General features: G+C 41.1%; 1 protein-coding gene across 1 annotated transcript in view; it reads left to right on the top strand.

Moving 5' to 3' along the window:
- The window catches only part of mad1l1 (mitotic arrest deficient 1 like 1), a 47,135-nt gene that overhangs the window by 11,437 nt on the left and 7,700 nt on the right, over nucleotides 1–27,998 (top strand). Inside the window, exons 12-17 of the mRNA XM_072384717.1 lie at nucleotides 4,191–4,331; nucleotides 4,753–4,809; nucleotides 5,775–5,872; nucleotides 6,003–6,093; nucleotides 13,613–13,844; nucleotides 17,268–17,461. Of these exons, the coding sequence (XP_072240818.1) occupies nucleotides 4,191–4,331; nucleotides 4,753–4,809; nucleotides 5,775–5,872; nucleotides 6,003–6,093; nucleotides 13,613–13,844; nucleotides 17,268–17,461 (813 nt within the window). The remainder of the gene's footprint in view (nucleotides 1–4,190; nucleotides 4,332–4,752; nucleotides 4,810–5,774; nucleotides 5,873–6,002; nucleotides 6,094–13,612; nucleotides 13,845–17,267; nucleotides 17,462–27,998) is intronic.

The raw sequence follows: 27,998 nt of genomic DNA, 5'->3' as shown, positions 1-27,998 counted from the left end.
GAGACATTCATGCCTCAACTGCCTAAATAACTTCAGGCTTTTATTCATCACTTTTCTTTCATTCATTTTATATGATTCCACAGAAAACCGCTGCACACTAATGGATGAAAGACGGCAGGGCTGAAACCAAAGTCTTTATTATTCATTATAATAATATGCCTTCTAACACCAACCCTCATTGATTTAGGATTCTGCGTAAAAGAAACTTTTTAGTGCCCTTAAACAACTCAGATTTCACGGCAGAGAACGTCAGACATCTTGTAAAATGTGTTTTAGTTACTGCTGCATCTCTCGGGTGTTTGACCTTCACTCTGCCGAACGGTGAAAGTTAAGAGTCTGACGCCAGAGAACTGCTCTTAGGTTTGTCTGTTGAAAGTGGAAACTTCTTTGAGATCCCCTTAAATCTGAGTTTAAAGCTACGACATCGTTTTTTTTTTTTTTTGGTGGGTGCATAATAACTGGTTTGGAAGTCAGTCGAAGAGGCAGCTTATACAAGTGTGATGTGGAAGCCTGAAGACTGAGAACGCTCTTTCAGATTGAGTCTTGGAGGTTTGTCTCGATCCTAGAATTTTAAACTTGATGCCAGCACCAAAGAAAATATTCTATATTTGAAAAAGTTGTTGTACCACCGATGGAAACATGACTAAGTGAAAATAGTCTTTGGCCTTCAGACTACCTTTTTAACTTTGTAAACCTTTTAAAAATTGGGAACACCGGTACAAAAGTGTGCACCCCTTAAATCCCCTTAGATGCCTCTCTGCTGCATTAGCGATGAATGAGTTGGTCGTAAACAGACGATTTACAGTAAAATGTTCCCAAAAAAAGTATTTCAAAGGGAAAATATCACAGTGAAGTCTTACTTTATCTATTTAGGGGCCATGCAAATAGATAAACAATATGAATGTTTTTACTTTAAAATTCTATTTCTGTTCTTCAGCAAAACACTCGTCAGTAATGAGGAAATAAAGATGGAATAAACACGTGCTGAGCTGACCGTTGTTATTTGGTTGACACATCAGCATCACCTGCAGTGAGCTGCACAGACGTTGTGCCATTTCTGAAAACGGGATATTCACGGAAGCCCTTTTTAAAATGATAAATGACACTGATAGGTAGTGAATGGCAGCTTTTTGCGTTGCGGCTTGGTTGGATGTACCTAATTTAGTCATTTCAGTCTCTTCTATACAGTCGATTAGTTGATCCCTGCCTATCAAGCGGCTGCACAGACCCGCAGCAGCTCAGTGCGTCTGTTTAATGCAGAGATGATATAAGTTTGTGGTTGAGCAGCAAGCTGCACCTGAAATGTGGAACATTCTCTCTTTTCTTGCTGGATTTTTACCTTATAAACTACATGATCGTTTCATGTTGGAAGGAAATCTTTGCCTTTGATTCCACGTCTTGGTCATCCTGTCCATAAAGAGAAAATAAAAACGTTTCCTCCTAATATCGAGGGAATGAAGTGAGCAACATCATTTGAAAGACATCTAACCCAGGTTTCTGGACTACTTGATCACTGTGTAAGGAGGGGGGGTGTCAGCATTTTCCGAATGCTTCTCCATCCTCATCATCTACAGTTGGATTTTCTCTAGGTTTGCTATTCATTTCTTACTTCCGTCACTCTGCCAATAAGCTTTGAAAGACTTTAAATGGACAGGGAGTTGGGGAGCATTAAGACAGCTTTTTCAATCTCACTAATAAAATCTGATCACATATTTCTCTCCTCACATTTACAACTTACTGAGTAACCTCTCTTTACAGACAAACTCAGCATAGTTCTGTTCATTTTGGCTCAGTTTGTGGCCTGAAGTTTATTTCACTTTGTCAGCTTGTACAGTCAAGTCAAGCTGAACGTCTTTGTTCTGGGTTGGCTATTAGCTTTTCAGTGGCCTCTAGGGTTTGGACCAGCTTTGCCATGGTGGGGAGGTGCAAAGGGACACTAAAGAAACTCTTTTTCACCTAAAATACACAACTTAGCTCGGCAGTTAGGGCTGCATGCTGTTAATGTTACTTCTCAAACACTTGCAATAGAAAACTACTTCACTTCTCACTGAAAGGTCAACATCACAGGCTAGTTACCCACAAGGCTCCTCTCCTGGAGGAGACACTTGCTGGGTAAAATTGTTTGATCCATATAGCTCCTTCTCTTTCTTGAGGTACATTTCCACACACGCACTGGTTCACAGGTGCCGCACCAACGCACCAACTTTTAGGTTGCATAACAGAGAACAAACTGGGTTCTTTCGCTCTTTCCAGTGAAATGAAGTCGTCTGTCTTTGCCAGAAGGCCATGTCTTCCTCCTGCTATCATTTGCCTGCACTTACACTTTATATTGTTCGTCGTATAGCTTTGCTATATGGGCCTCGCCGACCCATTAGAGGCACAGCCCCGCTTCACGCACAAGATAAAGCGGTCGACACGAAAGCAATTTTGAAATAAAAAGTAGATGAAAACCGTAACGATCTGTCCTCTTGCTCCCTTTTTGTTTTTGACTGGAGAGTTTTTTTTTTTTCTTTTATCAGAGCAGAGCTGACAGATTTTGATTAAGATTGAGTGAATATCTTTGCACGTTAATAGTCCGTAAACAGCCAAAGGGGCCTGCTGATCAGTATTTGCAGCAAACTCTGACCTCCAAATGTATTTGTGCCGTCCGCTAACGATTTCCGTTCACTCTGATGTCTGGTTTGTGTTCTTCTTTCTCCTCGGTGGCCGTATTCAGCTGCTGTGTGATGTTGTGTCCGTTTAAATGAATCCAACTTGGGTTTTTTTTTTTTTTTGTATTCGTCTTTGGGCTTTTAGCGCAGATGGACTCTAATTGGTGTTATCATGTGCTTTGTGTTCAGGTACTTGTCCTCGTGCTAATGTGACTGGACAGTTGCGGCCGAATGATAAGATTTTACATCCAGGAATTACAATCTGCCTTTAGGCCAATCCGCACATATTACATGTTGTTATCTGGAGTGGTGTTTCTTTCTAAGTGTTTATTACCTTAATTGAGTCTGAAATGCTGGCCCTTTCCCAAATTAGCCGTGCTAATGATTGACGATTGAGCTTTCAATGACTCTCACAGTTCAAGGAGAGCCCTCAGCAGCCTGACCATTTATTAAAAACCTGATTGTCAGAAAGAGCCGTCTGCTTTACTCTATGACACCGAGTGGGGTAGCACAGGGAGAGAAGGAGACTGGCACTGAATTTGCATCAATAAAAGGTTTCTTAGTACTTTACTGTTAACTTTATCTTCAGGCGTCTTGAATTAAGCCCGAGTTGAGACCTTAAACGTTACATTTTCCTCAGCACACAGTTTTAATCATTAATCCGTGCACTCAAAATACAGAGTGAATATTCAGACTTGGGCTCTCTGAGGTGGACTTTTGATGAAGACAGTGTAATGAGTTGGTGACAGTTACAAAGCCCAGTTATGTCGCTTTGCTGTGGTGTGAGAATGAAAATAAAACATTTCCACTCACTTTGTTGCCCTCAGTCCCCTACACTCCTTACTTTAGATAAATATTTAAAGTCTTTCTATTGTTTTTTATTTTATTAAAGAACGTGACACAACACTCGTATTGTAATGGAAGATTCTATTTAGGCTTATGCTTGTGTCTCATCGTGCTTAAATCACTTTGTAAGACTTGATATTCATTCCCAGGCATTAGATGCACCAGATGTTACAGTACAATATTTCTTTTGTTACTTGTGAAACTTGGTCTCCCTTTTCCAGACAGATGTCTCCAATCAAACAATTGTGTATTTCATTGTTACATTTTGGTTTGTGCACTCCATCAGGCCACCCAGCTCATCAGGAGATAAGAAGTTGTTAGCTTGCATGGTCTGATACGTGGACATTTCTTTCTTCTCCTGTGTATAATACGACATGCACTAAACCTGTAAGTCAGCTACACTCTGACACAGGAGTCTTGCTCTCTCTTGTACAAGAACTGTTCAATAAACCTGCCTGAGCGCTGCCGTTCTGTCCTCTGTTTAAGTACGTTACTCCTCCGGGATTTGTAGTGAGTTTTCATCACAGCCGAACACACTTGCTTAGTTCGGGGAGAGTTTTTGGACTCTGCCGTTCCTATCGGACAGTTAGGATCACCCAGCTTTAATTTTCCGTGTCGCTCGCATAGAAATTGCTTCCGTAAAGGGTTTCCATCTCTGTAAACCCATTTGACGAGTACCTGTTTGTGTTTCAGGAGCGTGATGGGATGCGTGCGATACTAGAGTCCTATGACAGTGAGTTGGCATCCACAGAGTATTCCCCTCAACTCAGTAAACGCCTCAAAGAGGCAGAGGAAGTGCTGCAGAGGACTCAGAGCCATAATACAGAGATGGAGGTGAGTGTGCAGGCATTCATGTTCACATTTTAGTGTAAGATACTTTACCCGTGTGTAATGTAGTTTAGTGTTTACAGAAAAAAAACTCCTTTTTTAGATTTCCACTCCTTTACCTGCTTTCCATTTATTACGCTTATTGTTGTGTGCTGTTATGCTGATGGTATAAAGACCCTATTATATAGGCCACACGTGGTTCAGTTGCAGCTACTTGTTGTAGCTACATACTCAACCCTCTTTATTTAGCAAGTTATTATTATTTTCTTTGTCTATTAATTGAAGTTTACAGCTGATAGAACTTTATTTCAACCATTGGTCTCTATACTCTCTGTATTAGATATATGTGGGATGATGTCACTGTCCACTTTATGTGTGGAGTATCTATTTATATTCTTTTTTTCTCCCCTTTGACTTATCAATTAAGACCCAGCTGACCAAAGCACAGGCGGAGTGTGGGGTTCTCAAACTCCAGCTGCAGACAGTAAGTATTTATGCACACCTTCCCTAGACAGAAGGTAGCCAAAGTGTCAACCTCTTATAAAGACTCCGTTCAGCTTTACTTCATCATGCTTCTTCATTTTCTGACAACCAAAAATAGAGAAAATAAATAAGGGATCCGAAAAAGTGTGAATTGCTGTTATCTTTACTTAATACTTGTCGAATATCACTCGATGTAACCTCATTATCACCTGTGCTGTCTCCGGTATTTGGCAGTAATCCCATCACATGGGATGTGAATCAGAGATGTTAATTAAGTAGTATTTAAGTATTTTCACTCAACTCAACAATGGCGATTAGGCTGCTCATCCTTTTCTTAGTTATGCCTTTTATCAATCTGCTAATTTAGCAGTTTCTGACCTTAGTTGGGAATCGCATGTTCAGAATTTCACTCATGAACTAAAACTAGTAATTTGGCAGGTTGGATCTAAACTTTCTCACGGTCTTTTGTATTCTTTGGGTTTTTACTCAGTTTTCCTTCTTTTTGTGGCTCCTTGTTGCCACGGTGATATCAACATAGCCATGGCACGGAGTACTGACGCATGAAATCCACCTGTCTCATATAGCAGTAATTACTTCCTCGTCTTGGGAACACTGGGAGTGAGGATGAGAAGAGAGGCAGACGGATGCCGTCAGAAAGAGAGAAACTCAAATGTAAATGAGACATAATTGCAAAAAGAAAGCAAGATTGCAGAGTAACTAAGAGACAGACACATGTACAAGTGTAGAGAGGACAATGATTAGGACATTATGAAACAGAAAATGAGTCTGAAAAATATTTGTGTTCAGATGTTCTGCCTTTTCTGTCCTGATGTAGCTGTCAGAAACAGCAATCCGGTGTAATACAATTGTCAGGATTTATCTGCAGGCTAAAGCTTCCTGCCAGGCACCTGCCAAATGCGGTGCGATGGTCGTGCAACGGACTGATTTTCTTTCCATTTGTCTCAGGTGGAGCTGGAGCTGGATGCTTTAAAGAAGCAGCAGGCTGCTGCTGCTGCTGCTGACAGCGGCTCTTTAGTGACCAAAGAGGAGATCAGCATACTCAGGTATAGTTGGCCCGCGCAACCTGTTGCAGCAGCCAGGCCGTGAAAAACTCCTGGTTGTGTAGATAAGGTTACCCATTCGGTCAGCTCCATTCTCCATGGTAAATAATGCGTGTGTGCATACATTTTGCAGACAGAAAATCGAAGATTTGGAGACAGAGCGACAACGTTTGGAGGGACAGAATAACATACTGGAGATGAGACTGGAGAGACACAACCTGCAGGTAGGCACCCAAAATTCCTTTTTTTTTGTGATGGATTAACTCCTGTAGCACAAGGGAGCCAATTTAATAAACCCAAGGGCAGCAGCCTTACCTGCAAGACACCAAAGACTGAGTCACACAACTGGTTCTCATATCTGACAGTTTTTCAAGCACAATTGGACCCAGCTGTCATTCCAGCAGCGTCCACTGGAACAGTTGTTGTACAGCGCCGCCTTTATTGGATGAAGGGATTACAGTGGACTGAGCATTGGGCTGGGATGAATAAATTTAGACCTTCCTGAGTTTGAGATGTGAATGAAATTGACTATAAAATAAGTCCTTCTTGGTAGCGACCTTAACATTACTGACACGCACAAACACACAAGTTTAACTTCATGCAGCTAATCCATCTCGTCCCTTTGTTCTAACTGATCCCTTCTCCTTTTTAATGGCTCTTTCTCTCCACAGTGTGTGTGTGTGTGTGTGTGTGTGTCGGGTTCTCTTACTCCCCTGACTCAGACTGGGGCCAAACTAAGTCCACCAGGTGACTTCAGCGAAATGTGTGTGGGCAAGCGGTTTGGTTCCATTTAACCGTGGAGTGAATGAAATACAAGTCTCGTCAAGCATGGCCGCTACCTTTTAAGGCAACGAGCGAGTGTGTGCAGGAGTGTGTGTTTCCAGGTTTCAAGGTTACACAGTCAGTGGATCAGGTCAGTTTTGTTCGGAGCTAATATTTAAGACTCCTCCGTGCTCTAATGCACACTAAGAGTCCTCTACATCAGACCGCGTGAAGAGGTGAGCGACTGAAAGGAGAAGTATTTTAAGGGGGAAATGAATGGCTGAATGCATGGAAGACACGCATAACTGAATGCTTCAAGAACCCGACGATCGGATTTTTCATTACACTAACTCGTGCGTCACATTACTGCAGTCTAATCCATAATTTATGCCTTGTCTCTATATTTTGATCACACAGACGAGCGTGACTGTCAACCACTCAGGCTGCTGGTGTAATGAGATCTCCGTCATGGACCGAGCAGTTCAACAGTATATCACGGCACCGAGTCATCAAGTGCTTTATTAGTGATCAGTACAAACAAAAGAAAACGAGAATCAAATCCAATCAAAACAGCTGTTAACTATTTGTAATTAGAGGAGAGACGAGGCTGACCGAGCGGAACGTCGGTCCCCGCAAACAGGATTCCTGGTGTGGCTGGAGTTTTGTTGCGTGGACGTCAGAAAGGAGATGCGGCGCGGAATACTGACGTTTGTGACAGGGATTCATGAAGCAGGTCACTAAAGTATTCATGCGCCCCTTCAGTGTTAAAAGTAGTCCTAGAAGTTACTAGTTAATCGATCGTTTTGCAATATGTGCAAGAGAAATTTGCTGTAATGGATAGGTCATTGCAGATTTTTGGCATTTATCTCTCATAATTCCCTCGCTCTGGCTTTGATGAATGTTGAGGTCACAGGTTCTGACTTATTTCCATACGAACATATTCATTCCTGACTGCTTCCAACCAAAGCAACTTGTGGGATTACTATCTTGTGTGCAGACACTGGCTTGTAGATTCTTTTATAATGATAGATCTTTGTCATTGCCAGGCCTTCCTGTTTAATGCATTCCCTTTCTTATTAAGAACAGCTTGTCCAGCCAAATTTTAGGATGTTCTGAAGACCGTCTTATCTGTTCAGGTGATTAACGTTCTTTGGCCTACCTTTGAAAGGAGCCATACTCTAATGCTGCGTCACCCAAGAGTTCACTTACTGGGTTATATTTAAAAAAATCTTTGTTTTGCCCCCCCCCTCCTGGCTTTTTTTTTTTCTTCGTTTTGTCTTGGCTGCTGTTGCTGGGCATCCTTACTAATGAGCTCTCTTCTTGAGAGGAGAAGAGGCTAGAATTTTAGATCTGCGAGGCTTTTATCTTTTTATTTTCAGAACCACTGGTTTCCCTTTCTATTTCTAGTGTTCATTATTGATGAGGACACATACGTAAGCACATTCCCATCATGTGTACCAGATTTTATTTCACGTCGTACGCCGAGTAGTTCGTAGCAGTGCATGCAGAAGTTTTCCTGTGGTTGGAGTTCTATCACATGTGATCAGTTAACAGGGATCGCTAAGTCATAAACTTGACAAATGATTTTTATTTGAACAAAAACTGATGTCGACTTATTGATTTACAGACATTTTGATATTTGTTTTAGTGAGAATATTTGCTCCAGATTTGTTAACCATGAATTTCCAAGAGGTTCAGTCTTGCTGTTAAGGAGGCTGTACTGTGCTCATTTGGAGGTTCAGAATTGATCAAAGCTATCCTTTTATTGTTAAAAGAACAGATCCAATCCCATTTTTGACAAATCAGCTCAGACTGGTCATCACAGATAAGAGAGAAAGACTCATAAAAACCAAACACGTGGCAAGATGGCAATTATAAAGAAATATTTTGTGGACTGTCAGCTGTCACTGTGGCCTGGGATAAACGGCTGTTATTTCAGAAAATGAAGCTGAATATAAGCCTGCAGGTGCATCGCGGCCTCTTTGCCGTTTGGTAACTTTAGCAGCATTTCTGCCATTGGAACCTTTTTCAAAGAACCAGGATCTTTTAGTTAGTCCTTTCCCCTCGATTTCACCTGCAGCAACCGGTAGCTAAACCGAGTTCTGTGGGAGGAATTCCAGCCACAGAACAGGGCCCTGATAGGGAGGTAGTTTAAAATTCACAATAGCTCATAAAATCCCCAAATTCTATTAAGTGATACTGCCGGAGTAGTTATGTAAACACAACATTCAGAGCCTCGTGTTGTAAAAATCCAGAATTGTAACAGGAGAGTCATCAAAGCAGAGCAATGAAACATTAATCTCTGATTGTTTCACAGCGTTTGCGCTCTAAGGCACAGAAAAACCAAACAAACTAAACTGAAACTCCACAGGGAGGGATTTTTAGTGAATGTAGACGAAGTGCATTTTCTTGTTTTTTTTTTTATGCTGCTCCGATCTGTCGGACACCGTCGTCTCCACAGAAGGCGACAGCGTCAGCGACGGTCCTGATAACTAAAATGTGCTTGAGAGCAACAAAATGTTCAGCTCTAATTGTTTCACTGCGATAAGGCTCCGAAGCGCACGTAAAATCCGATTTAATAAAATGTGTAACACGGGCAGATTTTGAGTTAATACAACTGAAGCCGACCTTGTGCTTTTCCTGCAGGTTCAGTGTGATGCTGTTCAGACAATGACCGTCACATTCCAGCTGAATTAATCAGCAACAATAGCAGCGATAATAAGAAAGCAAATGAATCTCGTTAAAAAGTGTTTATGTTTTTGGACTGCAGCCCGGCAGCAAACAGCAGCTTGTTGTAGGCTATGGTATAATGGTGCGAACGAAAGAAAGAAAGAAGTCACTCTGCACAGTGTGTGTTGGAGTACTGCAACACTTGTGTGTTCTTGCATGCGAGTCTCTTTCAGAAGTGGGAGAACTTTTGTTTTTTTTTAATTGTTTTTTCTCTCTTTACACAGAATCAATCATCTTTTATGGGTAAAAGGGCACCTGCGGAGAGGGGGGGGGGGGATTAGACTAGAATCAACCTTGCTCTGGTTTCCCTGAGATGATAAGCTCTGCTCAGGTTCAGGATTCTGCTGCCTCAGTGCAACAATCAGCCATTTTTTTTTCTTTTTTATGGTCCTCCATTGCTCCTTTTCATTTTCCTTTATCAAGAGCAGACCTTATAGTGTCAGAACTTTTCAATGTTCATTTTCTGATTAAGTGCCAGGGCTTATTAAATTGAAAGTTTCTGTGTTCAGTCCTATTTTCCTCAGCTGTACTTTGTGCTCTTTCTCTCATTTTTGTGTCTAGACCGATAATTGTTGCTGTTACAGGAGGTTGCATCAACAGTCACTGGATTGAGCGTGTGCTTCCACGGGCAAGTTCAGCCGTGTAATAAACAGTCAGGCAGATTTTTCCCGGCCATTCTTTTCAGATGAGATATCAATTATTAGATCAGAGAGCCATTGATAGTTTGTCCCACCAATAGTAGCCCTTTAGCCCATTACACCATTAAGATGATTTAAGCCATAAATGCATGGCAACAGGGTTATACAGGAGCTGAAAATGCTGTACTTCAAAATGCTTAAATTGTGTTGTGGTGCTTGGGTTTTTAGGTTTGGCGTATGCTGGGATTTTGTAATGCTTGGACATAGTGCTAAAATGAAACTCATTGTCCACCATTGATTTTGCTGTCACAATGCCTTATGAGTGGCAGTTATATAAGGCTGCTACTTCCCCAAATGGCTTCAGTCTCTGCACATTACAATAGGAGAGATATCAGTTCTGTTCAGCCCCTTAGATTTGAATCCAAGCTCAGCAAAACAGGTGAAGACAAAACTGAAGAAGGTAAAGGAAAGGCCCACCAAGATGAAGAAGATCAGAGAGCTGTGAAAGTCTGTGCAATGGCTGCCTTTCAGTGCAGATGGAGAAGCTCCACCTTCTGGCTTCTACTTTTCAAGGGAAACCCGTTGAAACGAGCCAAACGGGGCAGCGACTTTGACTGAGGGCAGTTTCACTCGGGTTAGAGCAAAGATTCGTGGGACTGTTAAATTGAGCTCCGCATTTTTTTATTTGTAAGGCAACTGTGGCTCAGTTTTGTTGCATTTGAACTTTTTCAACTGATTGTTGTGGATTTGAAGGTTAAGTGGTCTTTCTTAAACGATGCCTTAAAACCTAATGGGATGTAATTATATCAGAACGAACAGATAAGGACCCCTATAACAACAAGTAACATCCACGAGCTCATCCAGTTAGCACTGTTTTACAGCGGTATCAAATTATCTTTGGGACGCTGTCTTAGTGCCATCTTTTATCTAGGAAAGCTGTGGTGGTTTACTTTCCTTCCGATGCTACCTTTCAGCTGCAGACTGTGACCAGAAGCAGCACAGCGTGTGACTGAATCGACATCTTTCGGTCTGGCCAGTAAACTTTTAACATTATTAAAGCAGTAACTGTCGAGCTGAGCTGTGTTGGTTCATTATCAAACTAGAATGTAGCCACATAAAAGGTAATCCTTGCTAACATGTAACTCCCCCCCCCCCCCAAAAAAAAAAAAAAAAAGCTATGAATCTTAAATATCTTAAATAGATCTCAACATGTATTTTTCCTCACCGCAGGAACTAACTTTGGTTAGTTAATGCAACAGCATAATAATAAGTGCAAAAGACGCAGTTAACGAGCTTTAGTAGATGAAACGCGTACACTGACCCATTTGCAGATGTCTTTAATGAGACTCTCCAATAATAGCAACACAGTATTTACAGAGAGTAGCAGGACAGGATGGACCAGGACCGATTGGCAAATCCCAACCTTTCATTTTCTTGACCTCCAACAGATGATCTGTCATAGTCTTTTGGTTTAGTTCTTAGCTTAAACACGAGGTGCGATCTCTCTAATTACCCATTGCTAATGTTTGCTTTTTTTGCAGATATTGCAGAGCATTTAGCCAATAACTGCCCTATGCTATGGGAATTTGTGGGAACATCCAAGTAAGCAAGGGAATAGGATGCATTTGTACTCCTGGTTTCTTTTCTAAAAAGTACTGTGCTGAAAGGGAATGGAGAAGTACACCGATCAATTGGGTAAAATGTAACCATGTTTGCAGTGAAGTCAGGCCCTTGTTAGCTCAATTTTAGATATTCAACATGTTTTTTTCTCAGTTAAGTGCGTTTCTACGTCTGTGTTTAGATTTGAACCAACACGTCCTCTGCGTTGGTACATTTATATTTTTATTTAAGCTCATGCCTCGCACAATAACACACTGAACAGCCAATCGGAGAGAGATCGTTCTCATTTCTGATCCCACGCTGCTGAGAAAAAAAACAAAACCCAAGACAGGGTTTGACATTCCCCATGTTTTTGACAGCAGATTGTTGATTTGGTGTATAAATGCCCTAAGGCTCATTTTTCCATTCAAGTCACTGCGCTGCCTTCATGCCTTCCAAGTACAACCTCAATCTCCGCTGTCTGTCAATAAAGTTCCCAAGGTTCAAGTCCCAGTGGCTGGCGCTGCCAGTGACTCTGAGGCTACAAGTACATGGACAAACTGGGTGAAAGACATGGAGCCAATGAACAGTCCCCAGGCTCATTTATGCATCTCGGGATTTGTTGGTCAGTTCTTCTGTTGACGAATGCTTGCTCTTCAAACTCCTCGGCTTTACTCTTCAGAACAGCCTCATAACACTGTATTAAGTATCCTATGTTATAAGGGTTTTTATGAGAATATGATGGAAAAATATAATTATTTGTGTCTTGCAGTAGCACTATTATTGCATCCGACGCTTTCACTCTACATCTTCTGTACATTCCACCAAAGAGAGAGACTCAAGAGACGCAACATCTGTTTTTTGATCTTGCTGTTCATTGTGATTTCACCCATAAAGTGAGAAGCATTGGAGTGTAACTTCCACCAAGCTTCCCCTCATTGCCTTAGAGGCATAGGTAAATAACCTGTGTAGTTACGTGGTGCTTTAGACTTCCATACCCTCAGTTTAAACACTCTGACTCTCATTTGTCATTAGAACCTCGGCTGTTCCGTCGGTGACTCATATGTCCCCTCTTTGTTGGTACCATGATGAGTCCGTAAGTGGATGTTTCAGTGCAGCTTGTTGGGCAGTGTTAAAAACAGAAGGTGTTCCCAGGACTTCTCCATCCCTGATGGAACAACGTCTTTCTTTCTCATGCACTTATTTCCGTCCTGTGCTGCTTTCACTTGCTGGCTCGAGCTCTCTTCCTATAGAGGCTTTGTACCCTGGTACTAGGTGTGTTGTTTTTTTTGTTCTTTGCCTTGGGCACTTAACACTCCACCTTGCTTCACTGGAAATACATTTTGTAAATTTTATGTGAACATAAATTCAATCACGCTGACAAAATAAGCTACCTGGGGGGTAATATGGAGCAGTTTGCTTACATACTTAGAAAGTCAGTTTTTGAATTTTTTTTTTGTTTGTTTTCTGTGACAATGAACACCAACTTTGTGCAAATGCAGTTGAAAATGGCTTGATATAAATACATATATTCTCTTTTCTTCATTTTTGGAAACCTTCCTTTTGAATTACACTAAGTGTGTGAGGCTTTTCTTCCTCCATCCCTGCTGCTATCTCCCTGTTCCAAAGGCACCCCAGCACCCGTTGTTTGGTTTCTTTTCTGTGTCCTTCCCTGTTTCCTATCCTAATGTTCCCTTTCTCTTTGCCCCCCCCCCCTCCACCTGTAGTTTATTTGCAACCATCGCTTGAGGGCGTATGGAATCCAATTTAGCTATTAATCATGAGCTGTGATGTTTGTGTCTTTTTGTGTGTGTGTGTATGGCTCATCATCTGGTCCTCCCACCAAAAAAGACTCTTCACCTTACAGAGTGAGAAAGAAAGTATGAAGTTTGATTCACCTAGATTCAGCAACCCTTAAAGCGCTTTTTTTTTCCTGAACTGGTTAAGTAATAAAAAAAAGAAAAGAAAAACTTTATTACACATCGATATGTGTCTGTGTCTCTACTTGTCCTAGGGAGACTACGATCCAGTCAAGACCCGAGTTCTCCACTTCAAAATGAACCCCACTGCTGTTGCTAAGCAACAGCGCCAGCAGGAAGTGGAGGTTCTTCAAGAGGAAGTGAAATGTCTCAGGGAACTCGTCCGTTCCTTGCAGGATGGCGGCGCGGCGGTGCATTCGCACGATGACTCCAGCATGTACAACCCCAGCCACAGCCTCAGTTTGCCACCATCAAAGGAGGTGATGGGTAAGCCTCACTAACCTGTGCTATTAGCTTGTGCTGCTGTCTTTACAAATTAAAGGTGGAGTTGCTGCATTGGCTCTGTCTTTGTTTCTCTGGAGCTGAACATTGTTATCATGGCCGAGAGAAGAGATCTTCACAAAGACGTACTATAGAAGACATTGTTACACGATTCAGTGAACTTTAGTAGATATCACTGAAGTTGATAAAGTTCATGAGAGAGAGAGATTGTATTTAAACTCTTGACAAACTTTAATGACAGAAAATAAGAAATCTTCGACCTTACCTGCTATTTATTACATAATAGGACAAAGTACTGCTTCTTGGAATAGCCCCATTAAGATCTTGGGTTACTCAGGCCTATGTCACCATTGGAGAGTGGAAGTCAAACAGGTAGTAGGAGGACTTCTAGATATCACAGACATGAAATTGGGTTGTATAAAGTAATGGTCTTTAATTTGTTTGCTAATTTTGCTTTTTTTTATATATATCAGTTTGCTTTGTTTTGCACCAGCAGTCATCTTTTCAGCTAGCTGATGTGCAGTTTCTGGACTTTTCCCCATATGCTCTTAACAGCAGGGGATTCTGTGCTGGAGTTGTGCTCTAACAGCTGGCAAAGTGAAGGCAGGGTGCAGGGCAGTGTCTGTCTAAAGCACACAGGAGGCAGGACACCATACAAAATGTACTCTGTGGAAATCTCTGCGTTCGATTGCAGCTCATCCAGAATGGCAGCTTTAAGCTCCCTGATGACTTTATGTTCATATCAGTACCGCATGTGTGGCTACAAAGGAGCAGAAGACAATGAAATGTAACATACACGTCTGCAGAAAACAGAACGGAATAGAATCTAGTCTTTGCATAAAAGTAGAATATTTAAATGTGTTTTTTTTAAACGTGGGTAAACCCGCCTGAGCAAGTTAATTAAGTATTTTCTGCTGTGTGTAGTAGCAGATCTATTATCAATGCTCTGTGGTCTGAAACGTACGTGTCCAGTACATTTCTACCTCCCAGAGGACAGGGAGGACAGCTTTGATAACATGAAGTTGATGACAATACACTAAATCCTGCCGGTGGCTCCGCTGATAATTTAAAATAAAAAAAATAAAAATAAAAAAAAAAGAAAAGAAGTTGTTGTTCAGAGCCTGAAAATGATGTCACGGTTGGCAGATAGAAAATGTGAGCTTTGCTCATTTCTGTGGCCCTGGCTGCAGCATCCTCAGTGCAAAACAGACCCGGGTCCTGTAGCCCATTGAAGCTGAGCTGAAGCCGATTAAAACTCGCGTCTTTAGACACCAATCGTAATGCCGATTAAACACTTTCCTATTGAGTGAACTGTGATGTCGCCACAACGCCGTAACCATTCATACCAGAGCTTGAGTTGGGCCAGCTTGTGTATCGGACAACGGGCTACAAAACTGGCTCAAATCTGACCCCACAGCACATCATGTGCCAGGTAGTTTGACTTGGCTTACGCTGCCTTTCGCTGTGTCAGGAATTATGTGCATAAAGTTAGAAAGATAATTGTGTCTTTAAATGAAAGCTTTTTAAACATTAAACATATTATTCATATTCTATAATTTCATACAATTCAACCTCCAACAGCTGGACTTTTCCCAGGTCTTCACTCAGCTACTTTTACCACTGAATCAGCACAATATTACATTGGTTTTCTGATGCATCGTGATCTCATTTTATAGATATGCACGACCCAAAACCTTTGAGATCGTTTATATCCTGAAGACAGAATTGTAAGATGTCGGTATTACCTTTTATCTGGTAATAACTTTATTTGTGTGTGTATTCAGCATTATCATTTCAAAGCTACTGAAACGTTATGGTTTCTCTTCACATGTCCGTTTGTTTGCATGGGGGTATAAACTGATGGATTACCATCCATTTTCAGGGCAGTTTGATGGCTGTCTTAACATGACAGTTTTGTCACAATTCTGGATTTTGAAGCGTATTTATCAGCACTGACTGACACTCGAGAGGAGCTCAGTCACCCAGGAGACACACATACACAGATTATCACATAGTCTTAAGCCTATACAGTCTAGCTGTTCACCTCCTTAGATAATTATTGTTTAATGTCTAAGAGCCAAGATGTGTGAGGAGATGAATGATTGGTGGAAATGATGATCAGCAACAGCGGGTTTTCTAGCACTGGATGTAGTTGCACTCTGAAGAAACTGAAATGCTTTTGACCTTTAGAAAACCAACAGCTCTTTAGAGGTGTTAAGTATGCATTTATTCCATTGGTCAAATAGTCTCAGATTTAAAGCCCCTTTTAGCCCCCTTTTGTCTGAATGGGATAAGGCATAAAAAAGTATTTATTCAACATGGTTTAAGCAGAAAACATGAATAACTCACAACAGTTACAGTTATAATGGCACATGCCCCTGTTATCCACGATGTAAGTACATGCAGATATGTTTAATTTCTCAGCTCGCACGAGATGTTTCATACCTCATTTTAAAGGTGATTATCTGTGCCGTGGTGCACTTTAAGTTGATACGTTCGTCTGTTTTCAAGGCTGCAGATTGGAGCTGGGTTGGTCGTGATGCACTTGGGCCTGTTGGAGACCAAATCAAAGACATTTCTACGCAATGTAGCTCAAATATTCAAATGTAAAAAAGGAAGAAAAACACATTTTTGACTCTGACTTTGTCAGAAATGAGAAGAAGCAATGGTGGTTAAATAGCTGCAGAACTGGGGACATTTTTTTTTTTTTTTGTGTGCACATAAGCGAACTGTTGGGAAGATTGTCAGCGAATGTGAAGTTTGAATGTGAATAGTTACCATAACAACCACAAAGACTAAATGTTTGCCTCTTTGTGATGGCTCTGTTCACCGTGCTTGTTTAACCCTCTGTGCTTACATTATTTTCCCCTCACACCAGCATTCACAGCTTTTTCAGTCAAGGCACCATGGAATGTAATTCCCGACACCACAACTAATTTCTCCTGTCACAGAGCCATTTCAGAGACTTCTCAAGTCAAGTCCCCAAATTAAAGTAATTAGCGCAAATTGATTTTCAAGAAATTAGAGTGTTGCTCCATCCAGTTTCTCCTCTCCATCATTATCTTTTCTCGACTAAGATGGGCAAGCTGGCTGCTTTAGTCACTTCACTCTGCATTTGTAGTATGCTGTAGACCCAAAGTGAGCAGATGGATTGCTGCAGGGAAAGTATATTTGATATGGACCTGCCCTTCTGTGAGCTTAGCTGAGCTGTTAAGTTGTGGAACTCTGTGGAAAAGAAGTGTACACATGTGGTGGAATATTGCATGTGGAGTGTCTTATCCGCACATTTAATCAGGAGTGATGTTGCAAAAACAAGTTGGCGTTACCAGTCATGCTTTGTTGCACATTTCCATTCTACCGTCAAATTATTTGACCGATGTGTTCTGCCAACCTTTGTCTGTGTTGCAGATTTACGTAAGCAGATGGAGAGCGCAGAGCTGAGGAACCAGAGGCTCAAAGAGGTGTTTCAGAAGAAGATCCAAGAGTTCCGCACTGTTTGCTATGTCCTGACAGGTTACCAGATTGATATAACAACCGAGAACCAATACAGGCTCACCTCAGTCTATGCAGAGCACATGGACGACTCCTTGCTCTTCAAGAAGGTACGCACATTACAATGCACTAAATTAGAGTCTAGGTCCTTGATGTTAACGTTAACAAGTATCTCCATAGACTTACAATGCATCTGCACTCATTTCAATTTAAAGAGTTCAATTTACTTCTCTTTGGTTGAAATTTTGCATCTAACTTTTTCTTCTAGGTGCACTGCTGCAAAATTTAAGTTGACACCCAGTTTTTTTCCACATCATTTTTTCACATAATTTTCCATGGATGTCTTTAACTGTACTATACACCAACATATGATACTCAGTTCAAATGGAAACTGATATCAAAGGTAAATTAGAACCAATTTCTCTGATGCTGTGACCACATCAGCTTGCCTTTGTAGCTTTTCTTGCATTCTCCGCTGAAGAGACGTAGTATTAGTGAAAGGTCGTATTAGGTTACACGATTTAAATAAAAGGTAAATTTGTTATCGTGGGGGGAGGGCATTTTGTTGGTCAGACAATTCTCACGGCTGCCAGTGCGTTCCTTTGACACACTGCTTTTGCAGCGTTTCAATTCTGAATGCTTTGACAACAAAAGCACCCTTATTGATATGCTTTGGCCTCATTCTATGCAATAGATGCAGTGCATCGCATTTTTATTGTACTTCAGCCACAGAAACTGTAATAACCACACGCATATTTTGGCCTGTTTATTTTAATTTGGCTCTGGCTCTGATGCTACCTCTGATGCTGGTGCCCGGGTACCTGTTTGCCATCTTAACAGGAACATGGGTCATCTCCTCTGATGTCAGGTCCAGATTGGAGCTTTCACAGCCATAATCGGGTAAAACGGGCAACATTTCTTTTATTTTATCTTTTATTTCTTTTTTTTACTTACAGAGGACACACTCGCTAACGTTTAGGCACACCAGTGTTATCGAAAGCCTCCTACCTATATTTCTTAAGTCGTTTAGAGTCAGATTTTGGTACTGAGCAATCATCCATTCGCTTCCTGTTTACAGGAGCTTATTCATGCCTCTTGTATGTGGATTATCATACGCGTTTTCAAGCATTTTACTATTGACAAAGATTATTTCGGATTCTGTGTTTAAGGCACTGTATGGAGAATTGTTTCTTTCTGAGGTCTTTAAATGAGGCAGTCATCATCCCATCACATTTAATGAGATCTGATATGGTTACAGCAGGTAGCTAAGAGCTACTGGCAGTGTTTCCATAAGCATATGCACCGTGATCATTAAACAGAAGTGTGAAGTTAAATTGGGCACACCGTCAGCACCAAGCTTCCTATAGGCTGTAGCATCTGTGCGAGTGCCGATATCGGTGTCGCTCACCTCTTACACAAAGGCTTGCCGAAGTGCAAATTTGACCTTGCAATTCCCCCCTGGTTTAATGTATTTGTTGCACTGTATTTTTTACTGTATCCTTCAGAGCCATGTTTTCCACGTTGAAGCTTCACCTGACTTAGCCACACGTTGAAAGGACCGCTACGCCAACAGAGACACTTGAATGTGTGTTCTGAATGTCACCGAGCAGGGGAATGTGATGTGTGTGAGGACCACAGTGATGACGGGGCCGTGTCACAAGGATTAGCTGCATTAATCGATCTGATGCTCCCTGTGCACTTATTGAGAAGGATAGATAAAACTGTACATGTGATTGTCTCTTAGCCGTTGAGTAAATCCTTTTCTTAAGTAGCTTTCCTTCCTCTCATCTCCCCATCGCTCTCTTTTTATCTCCCCCACTCTCCCTGTAACTCGAAACTGAGCATGTAGCTGTGGCTAATCACTGTGTTGTTGCTTTGATGTGTTATGATAGGGGCCCTTTAGCTAGAACAGAAACTGAAGAAACCAGGCAATCTGGCAAGGTAAAAAAGCTGCTTTATTATCTCGGCAGGTAATTATTGTGGTCATAGGTGCCTTGCTCAAAGGACTCACTTGAATGCTGCCGGAATGGAGCATAACGGAGAAATATTAAATCTGGGTTTTAGGATATGCACGTGTGAGGACGTGAATTTTATTCTTGCTGATGTGTCCAATCCGTCTCGTTGAACCCACCTGCGACCCTGCCCCAGGAATTAATTCACCGTCAATATTTATTAACCTCAGACTGTGTCCATAAAAACACACACACACACTGTCAAAATGCCCTCATGGCGCTCATTGTCTCACGCAAATGCACAAATGCTCGCTTACACCTTCAGTATTGGTATTCACGAAACCGCCAATTTGAGTTTGTATGACACATGCATGTAGAGGGGCCTGTACTGCTAATGAGTAGGATAAATGCACCCCCCCTGCACATGCACACACACACCCATGCCTGCTGGAACAATACACACAAATGCACATGCATGCGGTGTATGTAGGATCCACAAGATGCTTTCTGTGCACGCCTGGATGAGCGTAATCAAGGCTGTGGGAATATAAAATGATCTAATTGTAGCATGATGCGGGAGTAAGTGGAGAGAAAATGTAGGATTTTGGACGGGAAGCAGAGGAGTCTTTACAAATAGGATTCTAACGTTATTCACCTGAGCAACAGGGTTGCCGGATAATCCCGCTAATGTTCCTCTCCAGCAGAGGCACCCAAATCCCCCATCCTGCGATATAAGCTGTTTAACCTGCAACTGTCACTTTCACCCACTGTCTCTTTCCACATGCATTCATCACCTCGATGCACCTTTATTTTTCAGCCCTTTAACATTCGTTTAGTTGGTTAATTGAAAAGAGACACTTCTCACTTGTTCGGTGTCGTCTCAACAGGGGCGGCAGAGCCTGATTATGCCGTAATTGCAACTGCAAGACTGTTTTTTTTTCCCCTCAATCAGTTTTCAATTTATCACTTGGCCTCAGGTGTTATTTATAAAACTTTGTACACTTTATATGTGTTAGTGAGATGGTGTTTTCACAAATTCCTCTCTGAACACGATTTACAACATCACACCGTTGGAAGATTTGGACGTTTTGCTCTTATTGTCCTCAGGAGGGATGCTTTTACCCATCCGTGTAGCAGGGCTGTGGTTATTCAGCAGGCAGTGAGCCCATCAGTCCAGCACTGGTCCACAGTGAAATACTCTGCCTCCAGAACTGGAGGATGAATTACCTTGAAATTTGACAGACATTTATGCTCCTCAGAGACCGAATCCTCTTGACCTGTGATCCTCTGATCATTCTCCTGGCACCAGCAGCATATCCACATTCGTGCTGTCTGCTCAACACAGTACTGCAGTCTAATTCGACTCTATAGTCCATCCATGTAAATCTGCCTCTGATTTCACTTGATATAGAGAAGACACTGAAAAAGGAAGATCTAGTTTAACACTGCAACAGTAGGACTATTCCTCCCTGCCTTTAATGAGTTCATATCATGGAAAACATCTTCACAAGAACCTTAATTGTAATTATTCAGTTCAACCCGACTTAAATACAGCCATGTATACTACTCAGAACTGCTGAGAGATGCTCGATAATCCCCTGAGTCTGACTTTATCAGAGCGAACGCTGAGATGGCAAACAAATCTTTTTTAACATTCACATTTACATTTTTGGACATGTTTATATACTTTAGGCTTAAAGGAAATCAGATAATATTGGCGCTTAAGTATTTTTCTTTCTTATTGACCAGTTTGTATGGAATACAGTCCAAATCCTGACTGTGTGATCCTTTTAAGATGGTTTTAATTGAGTGGTGAGACATCAAACGTTCTGGGCAGTTCTTTCATGGTGATATAAACACGGACCAGTCAGATGCAGACGCTGCCTTTGGCGGATAGTTTGCACGGAGAGATGCAGTTTGTTATTTAACTGTGAGCCGTGATATTTTGGCGAAAAAAGTGCAGAAATTTGTTGGTGCATTGGTCTAACTTCTGTATGTAACTTGTATTTTTAGCTCACCTCTAGGTTTGAGGGCTGATTAGAATCACTGATTAGGTGTTTATGAGGTTCTGCTAATCAGTGAGATGAACACCCAAGCTGTGGGAGTCGATTGTTTTAATATTTTTTTCTTACTCGAGTTTCAGGGAGACGGAGGCTCTGCTTTCATGTTACCGTATTATTAACTGAAAAGGTGAGGATTGACAAAGTTAAAAATAAATAAATAAGAAATTCACTTGACAATGAAAGGATAAAGAGAAAGCTGGAAGTATTTATGCAAAGTTTATGAGTGATTGTCCTGAATTTTATATTTACGACAGGGTGATCCTCCACGATCTTGTCCACATGTTGTTATTTTTTGCAGCGATTACGTTGCGAAGTAAACAAATTTCAGTGCTTTCTAAACTGTCCTATTCAAAGGAGTCGCGTGTTATTATCTTTTTCTTTTGAGAAAGTGTAAGATTATTGAGCTATATATGCATAATGCCTGATGAGTGGCCAGTTTGTACCATTCTTTAACAATGAATGAGCTTCATATCAGACCGGTGAGCCGACCAGAGGATCCGACCCTTCTGTAGAGACGTTGTTGTGCAGCAGCACAGTTCTGTGAAAAAGCCTTTTTTTCTTGTTATTATTATCACATTAACGCATTTAAACCTCTTTTTTTGTAAACTCTCAAAACAGGAATGTGAGATGAGCAGCGTTTTGGCCTGAAGCAAAAGTAAATATTTGTAACACAACTGGAATGATTTTCATTGAACACACAACACCGCGACACCTTGAGAAAATCAGCAATTCGTTTGAGATACAACTCACCACTTTGGGTGCGAACTTGGAGCAAACAGATTCTTTTCATTTGTGATTTGATCCTTTAAACTTGAGTTTAAGTGATGGTTTTTCTCATTGATATGCACAATAAATCATGTATTCTGGAGCAAAATGTCCCCATTAAGACACGAGGAACTCTCTAAACACGGGCACAGTGTGCATGACATCCGTTGTGCACCGTGAAGGCTTGAAAGTCATCTTTCTAAAGACCTTAAAACTGAATTAAAATAATGAATTTAAAAATCTAATCTTTTGGCCAGATCAACCAGCGCTATCATGAAGTTATTCTAAGGTATTAGAGGAATGTTGGCTAATTTGGATCAACGGTCACATTGGTTGAAGACGTGGAGTCGCTGGAATGGAGCCTATTCGTCAGATAGGGTTGAGAGTGACTCGCCTCTAGAATGAGACTTCGAACTTAATCAGATCACATAAAAAGAGTCACGACTTCGACAAAACAAGCCCTTCAGGTTTTTTTTAAGTAATCCCCCACAGCAGACCCACCACTGAGCTTACACACCTCTGGTATTGATTAGCTCATTAACAATTAAACACACACGCACAGAGCTGTCTGTTGCAGTAGTTACTTAAAACTTCGAGATGTTTGCCATCGACTGAGTTTCCCTTCCCTTACTTTGTTCTTTCTCACTCTTCCTTTGCTTCTTTGACACTTTCTCCTCTGGGGAGATGAAATCTCAGGGTCAGCTCATTAAAACCTGAAAAAAAAAACTGAATTAACTGTCAAGACTCTCATCAGAAGGAAGATGGAGGAAAAGAAAAATCTAGAAAAGAATGGTTAAAAAGTGGAGGATATCTCAACGGTTCAGAAGCAATTGAAAGGTCCTGTTTTAAAAAAGTTCAATAATTTGTGGGGTAAAAGGAAGGAGATCAGGTTTATGAACACTATCCTGTTTTAATGGCACTTCTCTGTTTTATCAGCCTCTTGGGAATGATTATCACCACACAGATGTGTGTATTCCTGTGAGCGTGTGTGTGTGTAACATCAGTCTTGTGATTACGCTGGTTCCCCAACTTCTGTTAACGCAATATAATATTTTTTTTTAAATGGCATTTTTCAGTGTTGCATTCATATGTACCTTTTATATGCTTTCTTTTGTAGATCGTATAAAAGAAGGTGAACTTTCTCCAATAGTTAAAAGAAACATGGAAAGTTTAGTGCAAAAATGTGGTCAAACTAATAGTTTAATAGTTTACCCACTATTTGCGAGTTCTGTGGCGAAAAGTTAAGGCACATAACAGCACCCAAAACTTAGATGGGCCAAGTTTTTTTTGTTTTTTTTTAAAGGAAAATGTCAAATGTAAAAATGAGAAGCAGTTCTTTATCCATTAAACAACCAGGAAGTATCCACATCCATCCATCCATCCTGCTGCACATCCAGGTTTTCTTTGTGCTTTAGCAGAGCCACGTTCCCTTGTTTATGCTTTCAAAAGTAGTTGAAGCAGTGAAAATGAATCTAAGAGTAAAAGATGAGTGGGTGTTTTGAAATATTTCGGAAAAAGAGCAAAGGCTGGATTTCTCTTTGCTTACCGACTGGAACAAAACACCCACTGATGTTTGCTGATAGCTATAGAGATGAACATGAGCAAAGCACTAATAAACAGTAAACACAGGGGCTGATGGGAATACAAGAATGGATGAATTAGCGGCATTTTAAGTAGGTATGATTTTATGTACTTAAACCTTTGGAGAGAAATCCCTGAGAAAGAGGAGCCTGTTGACTCTGATTTCTCCTGACAGGTTTCTGTCCTGCGTGCCCCGAGGGTGCGTGTGTGTGTGCGTGTGTGTGCAAGTGTTTCACGTTTGCGTGCCCGCACTTGTTTTTGTCACTAGCTCTTCTGGTCAATGTTCAGAACATATGTCCTCTGTCTCCATGGTAACATGATACATCACAAACACACATGAATATTCCTGAGCCAAAGAAGACCGGTGTCTTCAAAACGAAGTATATGATCAATTTTGATGCTAGATATTTACTGTTTAGAGCTGAAATGGGGGGAAAAAATGGGTTGGAGAGCCACTGGTGTGTTCCACCTTGCAGGTTTGCCTGTGCTTTACAGTCTGGTAGGGTGCGTGTGATTTGAAATGTCATCTTTGATGTGGGTGCGAGCTCACCCTCTGCAGACGTCTGCGCACCTGCCACTTAGTTGGGAGAGCTCAAACTGGTCGAAGCTCGTATGGAATGGTTCTTTCTGTTGGTCTACTGTGCATAACTCTCTGATGAGAGCGATTTTAGGCTGAGATATAAATGAGTCCTTACAAGAACCTATTTTGTGTGCCCCTCATCTCTGGCAGAGGGTTAACCGCAGCTAACATAGCACAACAGAATCTTTGACAGGACTCTAAGGAGTCACCAGATATCGTTGAGGATGAATGTGTGGAGCAAAAACGACTTTTATCGACACTCTAAGCTTCAGTGTTTCATGCTGTAGATGTTCTCTGCATTGGTGTTCTACAGTGAAAGAAATTTACTTCCCTGGGTTTCTGTTGTACCAGAATGTGTGAGTCACACAGATACACGGTGTGTGTGTAAAAATCCATCACTCCATTTGCCCTTCCATCCATCTATTATCTTGAGCTGTTTATCCTGTGCGCAGTTGTTTTGAGGCTATTCCAGCTGCTGTAGGGAAAGCAAGCGGTTGTGTGCGCCTTGAACAGTTCGTTATCAGTCACAGGGTTAAGATGGATTTAGACAACCACTCGCGCTCATACCTGAAGTCAACTATTATTCTACAATCAACTTATCATGCATGTTTTTAGACTTTGGCAGAAAACCCACTCAGACACAAAGACATGCGAACTCCACACATTACTGAGGCCCTGAGGAGCTTTGTCACCTTTAAATATGCCTCGTTTTAAATAGAAAAAGAGAATTTGGCTTAACTTTTATTTCAGTGAACCACACGGAAGTGTGTGATTTTCAGTTACAATTAAAAATGTTCCCCGTCGTGTTCATATCGTGAACCGAAGACAACAGAAAACGATACAATTGGCTGATTATAGGCTCCCTCCACTGCAGCCTTCATGAATCATTTCTTGAATTCTAAAGATCGAATTATATAATAGTTTTTGCAATTTATTTACCCCATAGATTATGCATCATTGGATTTCTTAACTAACACTTATCATTCTATACACTGTAAGGGTGAACTGTTGATTGAATGTGGATTAGCTGCATCATGCTGGCCAACAGTCCTCTGATGCATTCACAAAATGTATGAAGGTCTGGAAGAGCACTTGATGTATATTTGAAGCAAAGGGAGTTGCATCAGTGGTGGATTTCAACAAGCCGCAGCAATCATTTTTCTCAAGACTACAACACAAACAGTAAAGATATCCAAGTGAAAATCCAGAACAGCCAACAGTTCATATCGAAATATGGAAATTCTCACCTGGAGAAAACCTTGTATGCTGGTCCGGTCTGTTTTGTTCGCTGTTCCGTTTGAAATACAGGCTTGTTACTGTATCTTTTGCTTTTCCCCGTCGCTGCATATAAATGCCCTGTCCCTTCCTCACTCGGCAGGTTTTGCTTTAGAAATTGATCGTGAAAAGTCCAGACCAATGGGTGCGTTTGTTTTGCGATACTTCAGGCCTCATTCAGCTTTATATGGACTCGGGAGACATTTTATTCTGTCAACTCTAACCTGCTCATTTAACGGCTGATTTGACCGCTGGTCAGTTTGGATATTCAACGAGGTGACTGGGACATGGCAGAACTGCATTATTGATAGTTTTACTCTGTCCGACACATTGACTCACAAGTGTTGAAGGAAACATGGAAGACAAAACACCTGGCGCACGTAGGGGAATAGGACAGGATTATTAAAGATAAAACAACAGTAACTACACGATTAACTCCTGAAGTTACAACTCGAGTTGCTTCATGATCAGCAAATTAAAGCAAAGGAAAGGCAAAACAAAGTTTAGAGTTTGTTTAACATGTACATTCATTTGATGTCTTGGGGTTTTAGGCTGTCGTTCTCCAACAACTGAAGCTGCCCCCATGTTTTATGTATTTATGCGACTGAGAATCAGGTTAATCAGTTGCTCAGTTAAGGTGTTTATAATATCACTGGCAAAATTGTTTGTAGTCACCGGATATTTATTGCTCATACATATGAATGACGTTGTAAGATCAGTGAGCAAAAAGCTGATTAGAATTTAAATATGGATACATTTGCTGCTGCTTTAATTGAATTCGGATGGAGCTCTCTGCCATTTAACTCTTTCTCCCTCCCTTTCTCCCTTTTGACATGCTGTTGTGGAATTTAGAAAAATGCCAAAATCTGCATTTAAATTGAAAGCTACTCATCTGCATATTTCTGATTATTTAATTCATTTGCCTTCTGTTTCCCCGGCACCATTAAGCAGCTACGCCATCCAGTAGAATTGTCCGTCGCTGATGAGGATGCATTTGCCCGGACAGTTCTGTGTGTGGACTGATGAGATCAGACATGGGAGAGAGTGAAATATTAAAACGGGTAAAATGATTAAAAGCTAAGATTTCAACGTACATTCTGAAATTTTCAATATTTTTATCAGACCTGTGACGGGGTAAGTCTGATAGAGATTTCGCTCGCAAATGGAGGGAAGAGTTAAATTGTAAGAGACGGAGAAGAGAGGTCTCCTCATTAGCACTGGATTGTGGAGACACAGGTTAACTGATCTGTGAACTGCATGTCATCACCTCAATATAGAGCCATCTGTCACATCTCTGCATGCACTTATTGTCTGAGGCCTCAACACTGCAGTTGTATTGACATGTTTTCCAAGGTGTTGTAAGGAGTCATTATCTGCCCACTACACTATTTGTTCCCTAACTTTCATACAGCTGAGCCAAGAGTCACAGCTAAAGATAACAGAAAAGGCTTATCAAACAGAAGCAACAGTGTGGAGAGCTTTGCTAAGAGGAAAAGAAAGAAAGGCTGGAGCTGTGTGGTCTGCAAATATGATTAAAAAGAAGAAAGGGGGGGGGGGGGTAATTTTTCTGTAATGCAAGAATCCACTCACCAAAATTAAAGCTGACACTTGTAGTAAAAAAATGAGAGAACTGATTGGAATTAGAAACTGGTTGAAGTTACACTTCATTCAAGCATGTGAAAGTGACGAAGAGAACCCCTTCTGTACTTCTCACATTGTGACTGGGAGAAGGAGAGAGAGAGCAACGGGCTGTTTCCTCGTTGGAGTCGAGGTCATGCTTGGATAGGTAGGGTAGATGAGGTGGAGAAAAAGTTGCCTCTCTGTTGCAGCAACAGATGAGCGCTTTCACGCAGTTTAGTGGCTGCAGTCTGACTGCAGCACGGAACTGCGAATGTAAACACATTGTCGAGCGGAAGTCATTAGGAAACAAAAGTTAATTGCCACATAAAAGCCCCACATCTTAAGGACGTATTGTTAACTTTCATTGCTTTGAAAAGCTCCAACTGTAAAAGGAACAAAGGACTCAATGGTGTGTTTAAGCACACCTTGTAAATTCCATAATCAGCAGCTGGGATTGTACACCAAAATCTGCAAGAGTTTATGGTGCATTCAAGTGCACTTCAAAAACACAAATGGTCGTGACATTTGAAGAGGAAATCTTGTTCCTTCACCTATGCAGATGTATCACATCACAGCACTGTTCAAACGGAGACGTTTTGACTTATTTTTCAACAGAACTTGAACAATAAATATTTCCTATTATCCTGTGTTCTTGTTTTTTTTTCTTTTTTTTAGCCGTATCACCCTGCCCAGTTATTTACCACAATCTGTAAAAGTATAACGTTACAGCAGTTGAATGTAAATGTCAATATTAACCCAAAAAAGACAAAAAAAAAACTCGGAGAACTGTATCTTCCAAGAAGAATCTTCT

Source organism: Leuresthes tenuis, unplaced genomic scaffold (genome assembly GCF_036924035.1).
Source record: "Leuresthes tenuis unplaced genomic scaffold, fLeuTen1.0.hap1 SCAF_4, whole genome shotgun sequence".
Lineage (NCBI taxonomy): Eukaryota > Metazoa > Chordata > Actinopteri > Atheriniformes > Atherinopsidae > Leuresthes > Leuresthes tenuis.
This window is presented reverse-complemented; position numbering and strand designations above follow the sequence as displayed.